The sequence below is a fragment of the Nicotiana tabacum genome, chromosome 13 (genome assembly GCF_000715075.1).
Source record: "Nicotiana tabacum cultivar K326 chromosome 13, ASM71507v2, whole genome shotgun sequence".
Taxonomy (NCBI): domain Eukaryota; kingdom Viridiplantae; phylum Streptophyta; class Magnoliopsida; order Solanales; family Solanaceae; genus Nicotiana; species Nicotiana tabacum.
The window spans coordinates 90225064-90239421 of NC_134092.1; the positions used below are offsets into that span (position 1 = coordinate 90225064).

Here is a 14358-nt window from a genome sequence, read left to right on the forward strand (position 1 = left end):
AGAGAAAGAAGTTATAGACTTTATTTTGGGATCATATCATATGCCGATTCGGGATACCCGCCGAAATAGTATGTGATAATGGGAAGCAATTCATTGGCAGCAAAGTCACAAAATTCTTCGAAGATCACAAAATAAAAAGGATACTATCAACGCCATACCACCCCAGTGGGAACGGACAGGCCGAATCAACGAACAAGACTATTCTTCAAAACCTGAAGAAGAGGTTGAACGACGCCAAAGGAAAATGGAGAGAAATCTTGCCCGAAGTCCTTTAGGCATACCGAACAACATCAAAATCCAGTACGGGGGCGACCCCATTCTCCTTAGTATATGGTTCCGAAGCATTGATACCGGTCGAAGTCAGTGAACCTAGTCCCAGATTTCGATTCATGACGAAAAAATCAAATAACGAGGCCATAAACACCAGCCTCAAATTATCGGACGAAGGACGAGAAGCTGCCCTCATCCGATTGGCCGCCCAAAAGCAACGAATCGAAGGTATTATAATCGAAGAACTAAGCTTCGCCATTTCAAACTCGGGGACTTAGTATTAAGAAAAGTCACCATCAATACCCGGAATCCAAACGAAGGAAAATTAGGACCAAATTGGGAGGGACCATATCAGGTGCTCGAGGGCGTCGGAAAAGGATCATACAGGCTCGGCATCATAAATGGCAAATAGCTATCAAGCAGTTGGAATGTATCACATATAAAACGGTACTACTGCTAAGGTACGACCTTCCCATATTCATTTAACTGACCCCTGCAGAAAGTCCGGACAAAAGCTAAATATTGCTATGTGAAGTCCATCGCTAAACCATCCAGAGCCTTTGAACCCGCTAGACCACCACTCCACAAAGCTGAGATGGATCTTTCGCTTAAAAGCATGTGTTGCACTCTTTTTCCCTTAGACCGGTTTTATCCCAAATGGGTTTTTCGGCAAGGTTTTTAATGAGGCAACCATCGATCGTGCTGCACTTTTAAACAGTATCCGAGGCCTCTATCCAATCGACCTCGAATACCGGGGGGGCATCAGGGCCTCAAATACATCAAATTCAGATACATGAAAGTCATTTCACAACAACAATAGGGTTCCAAGAGGAAATATTGTAAGAGCCAAATGGTCAAAACGAACCATGCTCATATAGATTGTCCCGAACATAGGCACAAAACATGAACACATGTACAATGACTTGAGATTTATTATGCAGCCAGAATTAATATTCACTCAACTATTAAGCCTACGGGCTACATTATCTCGAGTTCAATACATTCACTCGACCATTGAGCCTACGAGCTACCTTTATCTCGAGTTCGAAACACTCACTCGACTATTAAGCATACGGGTTATATTATCTCGAGTTCGATACATTCACTCGACCATTAAGCCTATGGGATACTTTTATCTCGAGTTCGAAACACTCGCTCGACTATAAAGCCTACGGGCTACCTTTATCTCGAGTTCGAAACACTCACTCGACTATTAAGCCTACGGGCTACATTATCTCGAGTTCGATACATTCACTCGACTATTAATCCTACGGGCTACATTATCTCAAGTTCGATACATTCACTCGACCATTAAGCCTATGGGATACTTTTATCTCGAGTTCGAAACACTCGCTCGACTATAAAGCCTACGGGCTACCTTTATCTCGAGTTCGAAACACTCACTCGACTATTAAGCCTACGGGCTACATTATCTCGAGTTTGATACATCCACTTGACTTTTAAGCCTATGGGCTACATTATATCGAGTTCGATACATTCACTCGACCATTAAGCCTTCGGGTTACTTTTATCTCGAGTTCGAAACACTCGCTCGACCATAAAGCCTACAGGCTACCTTTATCTCGAGTTCGAAACACTCACTCGACTATTAAGCCTACGTGCTACATTATCTCGAGTTCGATACATTCACTCGACTATTAAGCCTACGAGCTACCTTTATCTCGAGTTCGAAACACTCGCTCGACTATAAAGCCTACGGGCTACCTTTATCTCGAGTTCGAGATCGCTTTTCGCTCATGATCGATGTTTTAGTGCGTTTAAGCATCGGTCCCTGAGGGGAATCGATGCCGCCGATGATCATATGAATGTCGTGTTACGGTTCTTCTAGCTCATTTTGCTTGCCGAAGTCCTTGTTCTTAAAATGGTTCTTCGCCCTATCACTCAGAAATTCCCGAAGGTGTCCTTTGCTAAATAAGCGGGCTACTTCCTGTCTTAATTGCCTGCAATCTTCCGGTTAGTGGCTACGGGTGCCATGATATTCGCACATTTGATTGGGATTCCTTTGGGGAGGATCGGTCTGCATGGATCGAGGCCACCTGGTGTCTTTGATGTGTCTGATGGCCGATACGATGGTGGATGTATCAATGCTGAAGTTATATTCCGATAACGAGGAACTTCTATAGGATCGACATATTAATTAAAGCCGCTCTTACTCATAAGTCCCCGAGAATTTTGCCCCCGATCAGTCTTTCGGTTGTTCCAAACCGTATCACGTATTGAACCGTTATCCATTTGATCTGTGACGTATGGTTGGTATCGGTCCCTGTTCGATCTTTGTTCTCTGTTGATTTCCCTCTGATTTTTAGTGGTTGTGCGGTTCTGATGCACGGGTCCGTACGGGGCTCCCAATTGATCATCTTCGACCCTGATTTTTGATTGGTATCGGTTGTGTACATCCGCCCAGGTTATTGCCGGGTACTCGATCAAATTTTGTTTCAGCCGACGTGATGCTGTCGAACTTAACCTGTTCAACCCTTGAGTGAAAGCTTGTACGGACCAATCGTCTGTGACCGGCGGCAAATCCATATGTTCCATTTGGAAACGGGATACGAATTCCCTCAGCATTTCGTTACCCCTTTGTTTTACTTTGAAGAGGTCTGATTTCTTTGTTGCGACCTTTATGGCACCAGCATGTGCTTTTACGAACGAATCTGCTAACATGGCAAAAGAATCAATGAAATTTGGCGGCAAATTGTGGTACCAGATCATTGCTCCCTTTGCGAGGGTTTCTCCGAATGTTTTCAACAACATGGATTCGATTTCATCGTCCTCCAAATTGTTGCCTTTGATGGCATATGTGTAGGAGGTGACATGTTCGTTAGGATCGGTTGTACCGTTATATTTGGGAATTTCGGGCATACGAAATTTTTTGGGGATTGGTTTTGGGGCCGCGCTCGAGGGAAAAGGCTTTTGTATGAATTTTTTTGAATCAAGCCCTTTTATCATCGGCGGAGCCCCCGAGATTTGATCGACCCTAGCATTATATGTTTCCATTTTTTTGTCATTGGCTTCGACTCGTTTTGTGAGTTCCTCGAGTAATTTAGCAATTTCAAGAGTGGTCCCTGATCCTTGCTCGTTTGATTTTACTATGGGGGGCTCCGTTACGGGGGTGACTTCTCGAAGAAGTGGATTGAAGTTCGGCCTGCTTTGCATATGAGTTTGGCTCTGCAACTGAGCTATCGCTGCTTGTTGGGCTTGTAGCATTTCGAAAATCATACGCAAGTTGACCCTGATTTCCCCCGTGCTGTGGGTGTCTCGGGCTATGGGTCGAGCACCGCCCTGAACGTTTTCTTCCGGTTCAGAACGTTGATTTGCTTCTAGAGCTATTTGTGAATTGATATCCAATGGTACTTCGGCTCGAATTTTGGGTTCTTCGATTCGAGCCTCATTGCCGTTGTCAGGTAGCCTTCCGGCCCCGGGCGCCAAGTTATTAGTTTCATTTTGAAGGCCGGCTTCGAGGTCAATAGGTAGAGCCATTGCTGATTTGAGGTTGTAAGCTGGCATGTACTGTAGATTTATATCAAACAATCACTGTTACCCTTAGCCCCACGGTGGGCGCCAAAACTGTTTACCCGAAAAATCGAAAAATATTGAATTTAGGTGTGGTTCTAAGGATACGTAAATTCCTTATGATACAAAAATGACAATACAAGTGTTTTGCTATGAAATGGGAATAATCAATATGAAGGCTCAATGAGCAACCTGAACTCTTAATGTATCTTGGGGAAGATTAATCTATTGCAGTCTATGTCCCTTTTTATAATAGATGGTCACTACTTTATCTATAACAACATAATAAAATAATGCATATAGTGGAGGACCCATGATGGTTTGTCTCTTCCTTGATTCCTGCCAAGATTCTCTCCCTCGGTGCGGTTATAATGGCTTTTGTCGCCGAGCTTGGTACTGGCTCGAGCTTGGTGTTAGGTAGAACCCCCGGTCTCGGTTCGAGCCCGTTCTACCTTGAGGCATCGATATTCGGGGCCTTTATCGGTCAGAGTTGCCTCGTAGTTCGATTCAGATACGGGCTCGATAATGATACCGAGTTTTGCCGTCGATCGGTCTTATAGCTCGAAACTCGACGCCCTTACTCCGGAATTCGTTCGAGCTTGTTATGTGGATACCCTTCGATCGAGACGTCAACGTCTCGGCCAGTCTTTATGACCTTGAATAGGTTTTGACCGTACACAATATCTTTTACAAAAGAAAAAAAAAACTATTTTTCTCAATTTTTTATTTTCTATGTTCCTTTCGCGTATCTAGTTTCAAAGAAAAGTTTATAGGGAAAAGGTAAAAACGCTTTCTTAAACGGCAAAGGGCCAAATATACCTCTCTATTTTCGAAAATGGTCTAAAAATACCACTTATTATACTATTGGGTTATCTATACCCCTGCAGTCATACTTTGGGTTCAAATATACCTCTCATTTAAACGGAGGGACACATGTCATCGTCATGTTGGTCAATTCTAAATATCTCCTAATTAATTAAAAAGACCCATTATCCATACCTGAAAAATAATATTTTTTGTAAAAACTAAAAAAAAAAACTAAAAACACATTTTTACTAAAAAAAAATGATTTTTTTTTCCAGTTTTTACCAAAAACTGCTTTAAAAGAAAAATATTTTCTAAAACAATATTTTTGTAGAAACTGGAAAACAAAACTGAAAAGCAATTTTCTAAAACAATTAAAAATTAGAATATTTTTAACTAAAAACTGAAAAACAATTATTTTTTCAGTTTTTACAAAAACACTGCTTTAGAAATTTATTTTTTAGTTTTTTTTTTTCCAATTTTTACAAAAATATTGTTTTAGAAAATATTTTTCAGCTTTTTTTAAAAGCAGTTTTTTTGTAAAAACTGGAAAAAAAAATATTTTCGTTTGTTTCAGTTTTTAGTAAAAACAATTTCAGTTTTTACAAAAACTATTGCTTTAGAAAATTGATTTCAGCTTTTATTTTCAATTTTTTCAAAAACATTGTTTTAGAAAATATTTTTTAGTTTTTTCGAAAACAGTTTTTTTGTAAAAACTGAAGAAAAAAAAATTCGGTTTTTCAGTTATTAGTAAAAATAATTTCAGTTTTGTCCAGTTTTTACAAAAAAAAAAATTGCTTTAAAAAACTGCTTTTCGATTATGATTAATGAGTCTTTTTAATTAATTAGAAGATATTCAGAATTGACCAACATGACGATGACACGTGTCCCTCCGTTTAAATGAAAGGTATATTTGAAACTAAAGTATGACTGCAAGGGTATAGATAACCCAATAGTATAACGAGGAGTATTATTAGACCATTTTCGAAAGTAGAGGGTATATTTGACCCTTTAACGTTTCTTAAAATATAGAGGTTGATTTAATTTAGTCCTTAGGCATATATAAAAATAAATAATTGGACAATACTAGTATTATAAGTTTTGTTAAATTTGGTTAGTTTAGTTCAAATTAAAGGGGAAAATATTCCAATGAATTAATAGTGACAAAAGTAATGTGATAATGCTTAAAACTTGACGTGACCTAAAATCTGTTATTTTCTTGCCGTTAAAGTTTAATAGTGAATATAGATTTTCATTTTCTTTTACCGCTACGCTACCTCAACAGTTAAAAGAGATGTTTGTGGACTGTGGTCTGCCTAAAAATCATTTTTTTCCACATTTTGCCGCAATCTTGGATAGAGCTCCATCGACCCGCTTCCCGCCTTCCGATGCAGGTATTTTCAACAGCTACTTTCATTTCGAAATTCCAGCTTCTAAGCTGATAAGCCTTTTACCTTCAACTGGTTAGAAAAGAGTAGCTTTTCAGATTACCCTTTCTTGGGAGAGTCTCCTTATTGCAGGGTTTAATGTGGGATTCTTTAGTTCCCGTTGATTTATTTCATTTTTATAAGCAAAAAATAACACCCTTTTGTTAGATTTTGTTTCTGAGCTCCTTTTCCTGTCTCTAGGATAATAACATTAGTTTTGTTTCACGAAAACTGGAAAGATGTTCTCATAGGCAATTATTCAAACACCTTGTATCCCTTTCCACAAGTCATTCTTTTTAGTTTAACTTGGCTGAGTATGTAGAAGATAAGATTGAAATCTGAACTTTTTCTGAATAGTGGGGTGTATATCTTTAGTACCCGTTTGGCTATAGATTTTGCCAAAATATATTTGGTTTTTTTTTTTTGTCAAATACATGTTTGTTCATAAATTTTATCCATATTTTGACAAATTCCCAAAACCTAAAACTCAAATCCCAAAACCAGCCCAAAATATTACTATTACATTTTTTAAAAATTGCCCCAAACTTTTGTATTTTATAAAAGAACCCACCATTTATTATTTTGTAACAATGTTGCTTCGTCTTCTCGGTCATCTGATAATGTATTATGTAGTTCATTTTAAAAATGATAATTTTGTACCAAATTTATTTATGTTCAGGACTATGGTTTGCAATAATATAATGAATGTTATTGATGAAGGTAATGTTGGGTATTTGTGATAGTTTTTAGAACTTGTTGGTATAAGACAAATATGTTTTGAAATTCAAACACATTTTCATCTTCAAACCAAACTTCACCCAAATCAGATTTTTCAAAACAAATTTGGGAATCTATGGCGAAATGCTAGCTTAATGGTCTGTTTGGATGGAGACATTTGGACTTCAAAAGGCGACCTCAAACTTCTAGAGTTCAGTTGAGTCATTCACATTTTTAAGTGTCATTTGGAGTGAATCCTAAAATTAGAGCTAAACTAAGCTGTGATTTGAGTCTGTTTTTCAAATCCAAAATTTTAAGCATATTCAAATAGGTGGGAAAAAAATTAAGGCTTTGAATTTGACCTAACAGGGACAATCTTCATCCAAACGGGCGCTAAAACATTTTTCTTGCTAAATTGTAAATTTGGTACGGGATAGTTTCTATCAATATGACTAAATGAGAGTAGGAAAAATTTCCTTTATATAGTTTGTTTGTCTTGTTGCAAGCTCCCCAAATCCCTCGTTTCTCGATTGCTCTCAAGCTCAGAGATGGATATAGGATTTCTTGAACATGGGTGCACTACTAAAAAAAATGTATTAAGTGGGAATTGATCCATGATCCTCTGGGTAAATAACTCAATATTCAATCAAGTGCAACATTCAATCTTTTTGGGGCATGGGTGCCAGTAGATAATATTAGACCAATTCTAGAAAATATGTACATAAAATACCTAATTTGACGGAGAGACCATGGGTTCACGTGTCCCATTGTTTGAGCTATAAATCCGCCTCTGCTCAAGCTCCACTCTCGTCAAATAGGGTTCTTAAACATAAGAATGGTAATTGATGCATATGCATGTCTTTCATACATATTTCTAATGGGAGTACAAGATGTGACTACTTGGAAGGCCATTGTTCCATGCATAAACCTTCGGTCCTGTCCCTAGACCTGGGTGTTTTTTTAGAGTGTGCTGGATGATGAATTTTCGGATTTATGTTGAATTGAATTGAATGAAAAACCAGCAATTGAGAATTTCAAGAAACTCTCTTATTAAAGAAAAAAAAGAAAAAAAAAAGAAGGAAAAGAATTTCTCTAAATGTTTGCCTTCGCGGTGTGATTGGAAAAGTAGTGTTGTTTGTTTTGCTGCCTTAAATTGAGCTAGTTTGATTTAATATGTATTAGGAAAAAACAAAATCGCCACTACCCGTATCCTCCATTAGTTTCCCAAAAATTTCATTTTGTCTACTGTCTTGTTCACACCGAAATGATCTAGGAATTGGTTTTGGAAAATTCTTGTCTTGCCTTGACCATTTTCCCGATCATTGAGTTACAGTCTAAACTTGCTCTGTCGAGCAAGCTGTTTTTCTGCATGTGTTTCATGGTTTTATTTATTGATTTGCAGGATTGAAACAGTTAGCCATCAGCTATGACAAATGCCTGCATTTCTAGATTCAGCAGCATTCAGAAAGCAGCGGTGCCACTTCCTGGCAGAAACTATCACGGCATTGTTTTCTTGAGGAGCTTCTCAACTTTGGCAACACCAAGTTTTCCTCTCATCAGTTATCCTCCGCCATCACATGTTTTGACAGCGTGCCTGACCCAATCAAATGCTCCACAACGTTCTGATGAGTGGTTTGCCTTACGCAAGGACAAACTGACTACAAGCACCTTCAGCACTGCTTTAGGATTCTGGAAAGGGAATCGACGAAATGAGCTCTGGCATGAGAAGGTATTTTCTCCAGATGTCCAATTGATTCAATCTGCTAGCAGGTGTGCCATGGATTGGGGTGTTCTCATGGAAGCAGTAGCCATAGAGCACTATAAAAGCATCACTGGCCGCGATGTGAGCTCACTTGGGTTTGCAGTCCATTCGGATGAGCGATTGGGTTGGGTTGGTGCCTCTCCGGATGGTCTCCTTGGATGCTTGCCGGGGGGTGGGATCCTGGAAGTGAAATGCCCATATAACAAAGGAAAGCCAGAAAAGGGGCTGCCATGGGAAACTATGCCGTTCTACTACATGCCTCAGGTGCAGGGACAAATGGAAATCATGGACAGAGATTGGGTTGATGTGTATTGCTGGACACCAAATGGAAGCACAATATTCCGTGTCTACAGAGAGCGGAGTTATTGGGAGTTAATGCATGGAATTTTGTGGGAATTTTGGTGGGAAAATGTGGTTCCTGCTAGGGAGGCTCTTTCATTGGGAAATGAGGAGGATGCCAAATTATATAAACCAACATCAACACATAAAAAAACCGGACTTGTGATTTCAAGAAGCTTGAAGTTGGCAAGCGAGGCAAAAATGTTGTGCAGGGATATTGCTGGTCATGTTGAGTTTTTCCGCTAACGTGGCCTACAGCATTTTCAACACACAACCGAATGGTTTTGCCATGCAGTTCTGTACATTGATTTTCTAGGGATTATCGTGTTGATGGCTAGTTTAACAGAGCGGTAGATCAGCTCCAGAAGATGGTTATCGGTTCAAGAATGTAAGGTGTCCCCACTCCCCACCCATATATGAGGGAGTCATTTTCTCTACAATGTTAAAGATCTTTGTCTTAGTAGAGGGTGAAATGGTGATTCTTTAACCGCCACTCGGACCAAATAAGGTCTTCCCATTGTTTTTCTTCTTAAAGTCTCTATATTTATCAAAGGGAATTCCTATTTGTTGTTTGATATTTGAGCTATGCTAGGGCTGCACTATTCATTGCATGTGACATTATGCACAGTAAAGGAATGTGTCGGTGCAGCATTGTCTCTCCTTTTGTATATGCTCGATACATTTGTCTCAATCTTATTTCAAAAGATGATGAACAATAACCCTTAGGTCTTTGAGGAGCTTCTGAAATGCCTTTTGTTTTGTGAAGAAACTATCTTTATTTTCTAGAAGTCTGGCTATCGTTGGGCTCCTTTTTATTTTTCCTCTTTTCCCTCTTTGTGGTACGTCTATAATAATGAAGAGAGAGGTAATGATCTCTGCCTTTCTTCACGTGGCCAAAAACTATGTTTACCCGTAAAACGGTACAAGTGAATTTATACATGGTTAATGGACAAGTGAATTAATTTAATCCAAAAATAACCGATGAATTAGACAGAAATATAAGACTTCGCCTTAAAAATCGAGATAAATGGTAGATATCTTGGTTTCGGGAGCAGAGCTACCGGGAACAATAAGAACAGTGCAAATAAACAAGAAAGTAAAATGTTATTTGAGCTTTTGATGAAGTATAGTATATGCTTGTCAGAAAATTCGTGTCCTTACAATGGTAAGTTCAGCACAGTTATTCAGGAGTTTGTCATGACTCGTAATGAAGTCGAATGATCAGCTTGCATATATTTTCATCAAGTCCCTCACTGATCCTCGTATTAGTTACATATTTAACAAGCTCGGTACATATTAATTCTAGTCCCATACGTAGTAGGAGTAGAATATGTCCTGGTCCCATATGTAGTAGGAGTAGAATATGTAATATATATAGGGCTCATTGTATCATTGTTAATAAATAGATTTTTCTCCCGTGCATTCTCACACATAGTTTATATAGAATTCAGTAAACATAGCCTAATAGATTGCTGATTCATTTCTCTCATTTTCTTCCCCTTTCCTATACCTGGTGGGTTCTCTGCTCCTATTTTTTACAGCTTATCTGTGTTAGTATATCAAGAGCATTACCTAGAGTACTTAAGAAGAAAGACATGGCAATAACTGATGAATTGAATTGGAGAGATAGGTGTGTCTGATATCTATTTAGTGAATCTCCATACTTCATTAAAAAATGTCTGATTGTATGCTATGCTTATGAAACCAGATTCTTCTGAAAGACTCCCACACCTTTGTAAAACACGGGACATGTTGAACATGCAAGGGACGTGCCCTTCCCACAATTAATCATCTTTAGAAGTATTTTGCATTGTTTGACAGCACAGTCATACTTGTACTGTCAAAATTAGATCTTCAAATCTTTTATGAACTGGTTCAGATAGGATAGAAAGTGAGGATCATCCATCACTTCCTAATTATGTGGAAGGGACATCTATCTAATCAGATCGATTGCGTAAAGCCTGTGACAGCAATGCAATTGTAGTTATGTGAGAATATGTTTCTCTTTACATGCTTTGTTATTTGATATCGTCATGCATATTGTATAGTACCATTAATATGGATCTCTTATCTAAACTATTCCATGTAATGTTGTTTCCTGAACTTCAAAGAAGTCTCATGTCCGGAAGTTTCTGATTATGTTTGCTTTTTGGATATATCACGCTCTCCGTGGGCCTCAAGGGCCTAACCCTTCTGCTGTAAGAAATAAGATCCCTGTTCAGGAGCTTTTTAATAAAAAAACCTTCTACTCATTTTTTTTTAAAGAAGAACGAATGGTGCAAGCTTTGTTTTTTTCTATATTATCGATTGTATATACGTTTTTCCATATCCTTATGACAGAGTAAATAGTTCCTCTTCTTCTTTCAAGGACTGGGGCTTAATGTGCTTTAGGATGCAACCGACTTTCCATGTGTTTTACAAAATAGTCAACAAATTCTCTGCTCTGTTATTTATAAGATCTTGCGAAAAATGCTTTTGATGTAACATCAGTCGTTTTTCATTTCATCTGTCAATCTTTTCAGGTCAAGGAGAGAGTTGCAGTAATTTATTAGCATGCCAGTCCTCTTTGCTATCAATATCTTTTTCCTTCCAATTTTCATACATTATTTGCATGATGACCAGTTTACCATGGAATTGGCTGGCACTTCATCTGGAAACATGCCCACTCTCTACTCCATGGACATGTCTACAGATTTTGTTCCGATGTCTATATTTTCCGAGTCAGCTCAAGGTGAGGACCTCTTAATGGTTTGACAGCTGCATCTGTGAGATTATTTCACATCATGCTGAATGAAAATTCTATTTTGTAGGAAGGCTTTCTGTGGAAGGAAAGATATACCAAAAATTTAATATGAAGCCTCATCATGAAAACAGTGAGAACTATGGAAAATTATGCCGTGAACGGATCATGCACTTAATGTTGTAGAATATTCTTCATTGAATGCTACCGGATGTCGGCATTTATTTTGACTTTATGAGTATCATTCTCTACGTTGACAAGCAGGACATTGCCTCCGGGTTTGACTATCTTCTGTCTTCTATTCCACGTGTCATTTTTTTTTTCTAATAAAAAATGACTTCTTCTAGCAGAAACCCTAGTTCTTCAAAGAACAAATGTAAAGCCGATGATGCTCCTCCTCCTACGGTGAGCTACATCATCCCAAAGAGTCTTGTCACAACTAAAGATTTCGAAGAGAAATTTCCTTTTGCTAACCCTCATAAATGGGACGTGAGCATATACCCTTCTTCCATCCGTCCTTCCAGTATTCCTGTTGTGAAGGAAGGCTATTATTGCCAAGATTTAGACATTATTGCTCCCGACCTGGCCGAGCGGATAACCTTACCCAAGAAGGATTTTAGGTATTTCTATATGTATCCCTTTACTTTGGGGGTGTATTCTTTGAGTGGTGAGCTTGACTCTGTCATCATGGAGTTCTGCATCCACTACCAAGTATGTTTGGCTCAAGTAAGTCCTTCTGTGTGGAGGACAGTCGCTTGTCTTCGGCATCTGTGCCAGGAGACAGGAGAGGAGCTAACCCTAGCTCAGTTAATGAATCTTTATTCCCCCAAGATTTTTCGCGGGGGAATGATATATTTCAGCAAGTGTGGCTGCCATGCTCTGCTATCCAGCATGGATGATGATAACGACCGTGAGTGGATGGAATAGTTCGTTGCAGCTGCCACCAGTGACATCATTCCGGCCACGACTTCATCCTTTCCGGAATCATGGAACCGCACTCGTAAGTTCTCCATTTGTCTTTCCTTCTGTTAAAGATCGCTCCATAATTTTATTGACCCTTCTTCTTTCGCTCGTTTCAGCAACTCGGTGGATACCACCTAGGGTTGAAGGCTTGGACCAGTGGGTCCAGAAAATCTTGGACGTTACCATGCCCGAGACCCGCACGTGGAAAGAACTATCCCTCAAATACGGGTGGAAGGCCAAAAATCGTGATAAATTGAACTTATCTTATCCTTGCTTTTCACATAAGTAAGTCGATTAGCCTTTCTTTCTTGATGAATTCCTACCCGAGGGCTCAGTTGTCGTCCCCAAGGAGGACGTTTTGGCTAATCTTGTTGACGCGACAAGGCTGCTGCCGGAGGCTTTTATACGAGCAGGTATCTCTGAGCCTGCTTTTGGTGCAAGTGCTTTTTCTGGAAGTCCCCGACCGGAGAACAAGCAACAAAAAAGAAGGCGTTCCTCCGCGTTTGGGAAAAAATAAAAAGGCAAAAAGTGCCGCACCCGAGTCATCTCCGGAAGTTGTGGCGATGAGTCCCCCGCCCGAACCGGCATAGACACCGTGGTAATCGACGATGAAGGAGAAACCAACGAGGAGGGAGCTTCTTTACATAGAAGAAGACGACATTCCTCAACTCAACAGAATGCTCAATTTGTTGAGTTAGTTACACCAACTGAGGATGATGCCTCGGAACTCTGGGGGGAGTATGATATGGTTGAAAATGCCAACTCCCGCTTCTGAATCCCAATCGTCGTGCTTGTCACTGTGAGGTTGAGTACTGGGTTCCTGCCGTATTTGGTTGAAGAGCAACCAGCAACCAGCACTGTGCTTGCCGCAACCACTTCTCATCCTTCAACGCCATCATCTTCATCTCCTTCTTCACCAACTCTATTTTTGCCACTAGAAACTAGTACATCATCTCCACCGGCCACAGTTTCTCGAGAGGATGACGTCCCTCTTCCCCAGTTCATGGGAACCTGGGGTAAAATTATGATGCCCACTTGGAAGATCCTCAAAGGAGGGGGAGCGTTACTCTCTCGGTTTCTACCTGATGCCATCTGTTGTCCCGACCGGTGGAACTTGCAAATTATCTGAAGCCTTTGGCTTCAGAAAAAGATAGGAAAAAGATACAAGCTCTCTCGAGGGAGTGCTTGTTGAACAATGACATACATAATGCAGCAACGGTATAGTCTTTGCTTTCTCTGTTGTTTCTTTTATCTGTGTTATGGTAAGATTTTGACTTTGCACTCTTGTTTTGCAGGCCAACTTCCTTGCTTCTGAGGGCCTTCAAAGGTTGATTCGTGATAAAGAGGAACTTACCTCCGAGTGGGATTAGCTTTTGGCCGGGAGGGACCAAATTGTTGCTCACCTCTCATAACTGGATGCTCGAGCTATTGCGGTTGTTGAGTTGGAGGCTCGATTGCAGCATAGCGAGCAAGAAGTGGTGACCCTTAGCCAAGAGATCGCCTCGTTGAGGGATCAATTTGAAGAAACTAAGGCCAAATGGGTCGAAGTCCATAATGTCGTTCTTGTTGCATCCGATCGTGAGGCTGCCTCTGCTGAAAGATTAAATAATTTGGAGGCGGCCTTAAATTCCAAAGCTGAAGATAGGGGTGGGCGTTCGGTACTTCGGTACGGTATTTAAGAATTTCGATACGGTATTTCGGCATACGGTTTATCAATCGTGCATATCAAATACCGTATCAAAATAGTTCGGTACGGTTCAGTATTTTCTTATTTGATTCGGTACGGTTTCGGTATCGTACCAAGT

At 39.7% G+C, this 14358-nt stretch overlaps 1 protein-coding gene across 1 annotated transcript; it reads left to right on the forward strand.

The window, feature by feature from the left end:
• The first annotated feature begins 5864 nt into the window (after window positions 1–5864).
• LOC107831780 (uncharacterized) lies at window positions 5865–9638 on the forward strand. The gene is made up of 2 exons (XM_016659574.2): window positions 5865–5999; window positions 8152–9638. Exon 2 carries the CDS (start codon window positions 8176–8178, stop codon window positions 9094–9096), a length of 921 nt encoding a protein of 306 aa, XP_016515060.1. The 5' UTR covers window positions 5865–5999; window positions 8152–8175; the 3' UTR covers window positions 9097–9638.
• Window positions 9639–14358: the final 4720 nt, after the last annotated feature.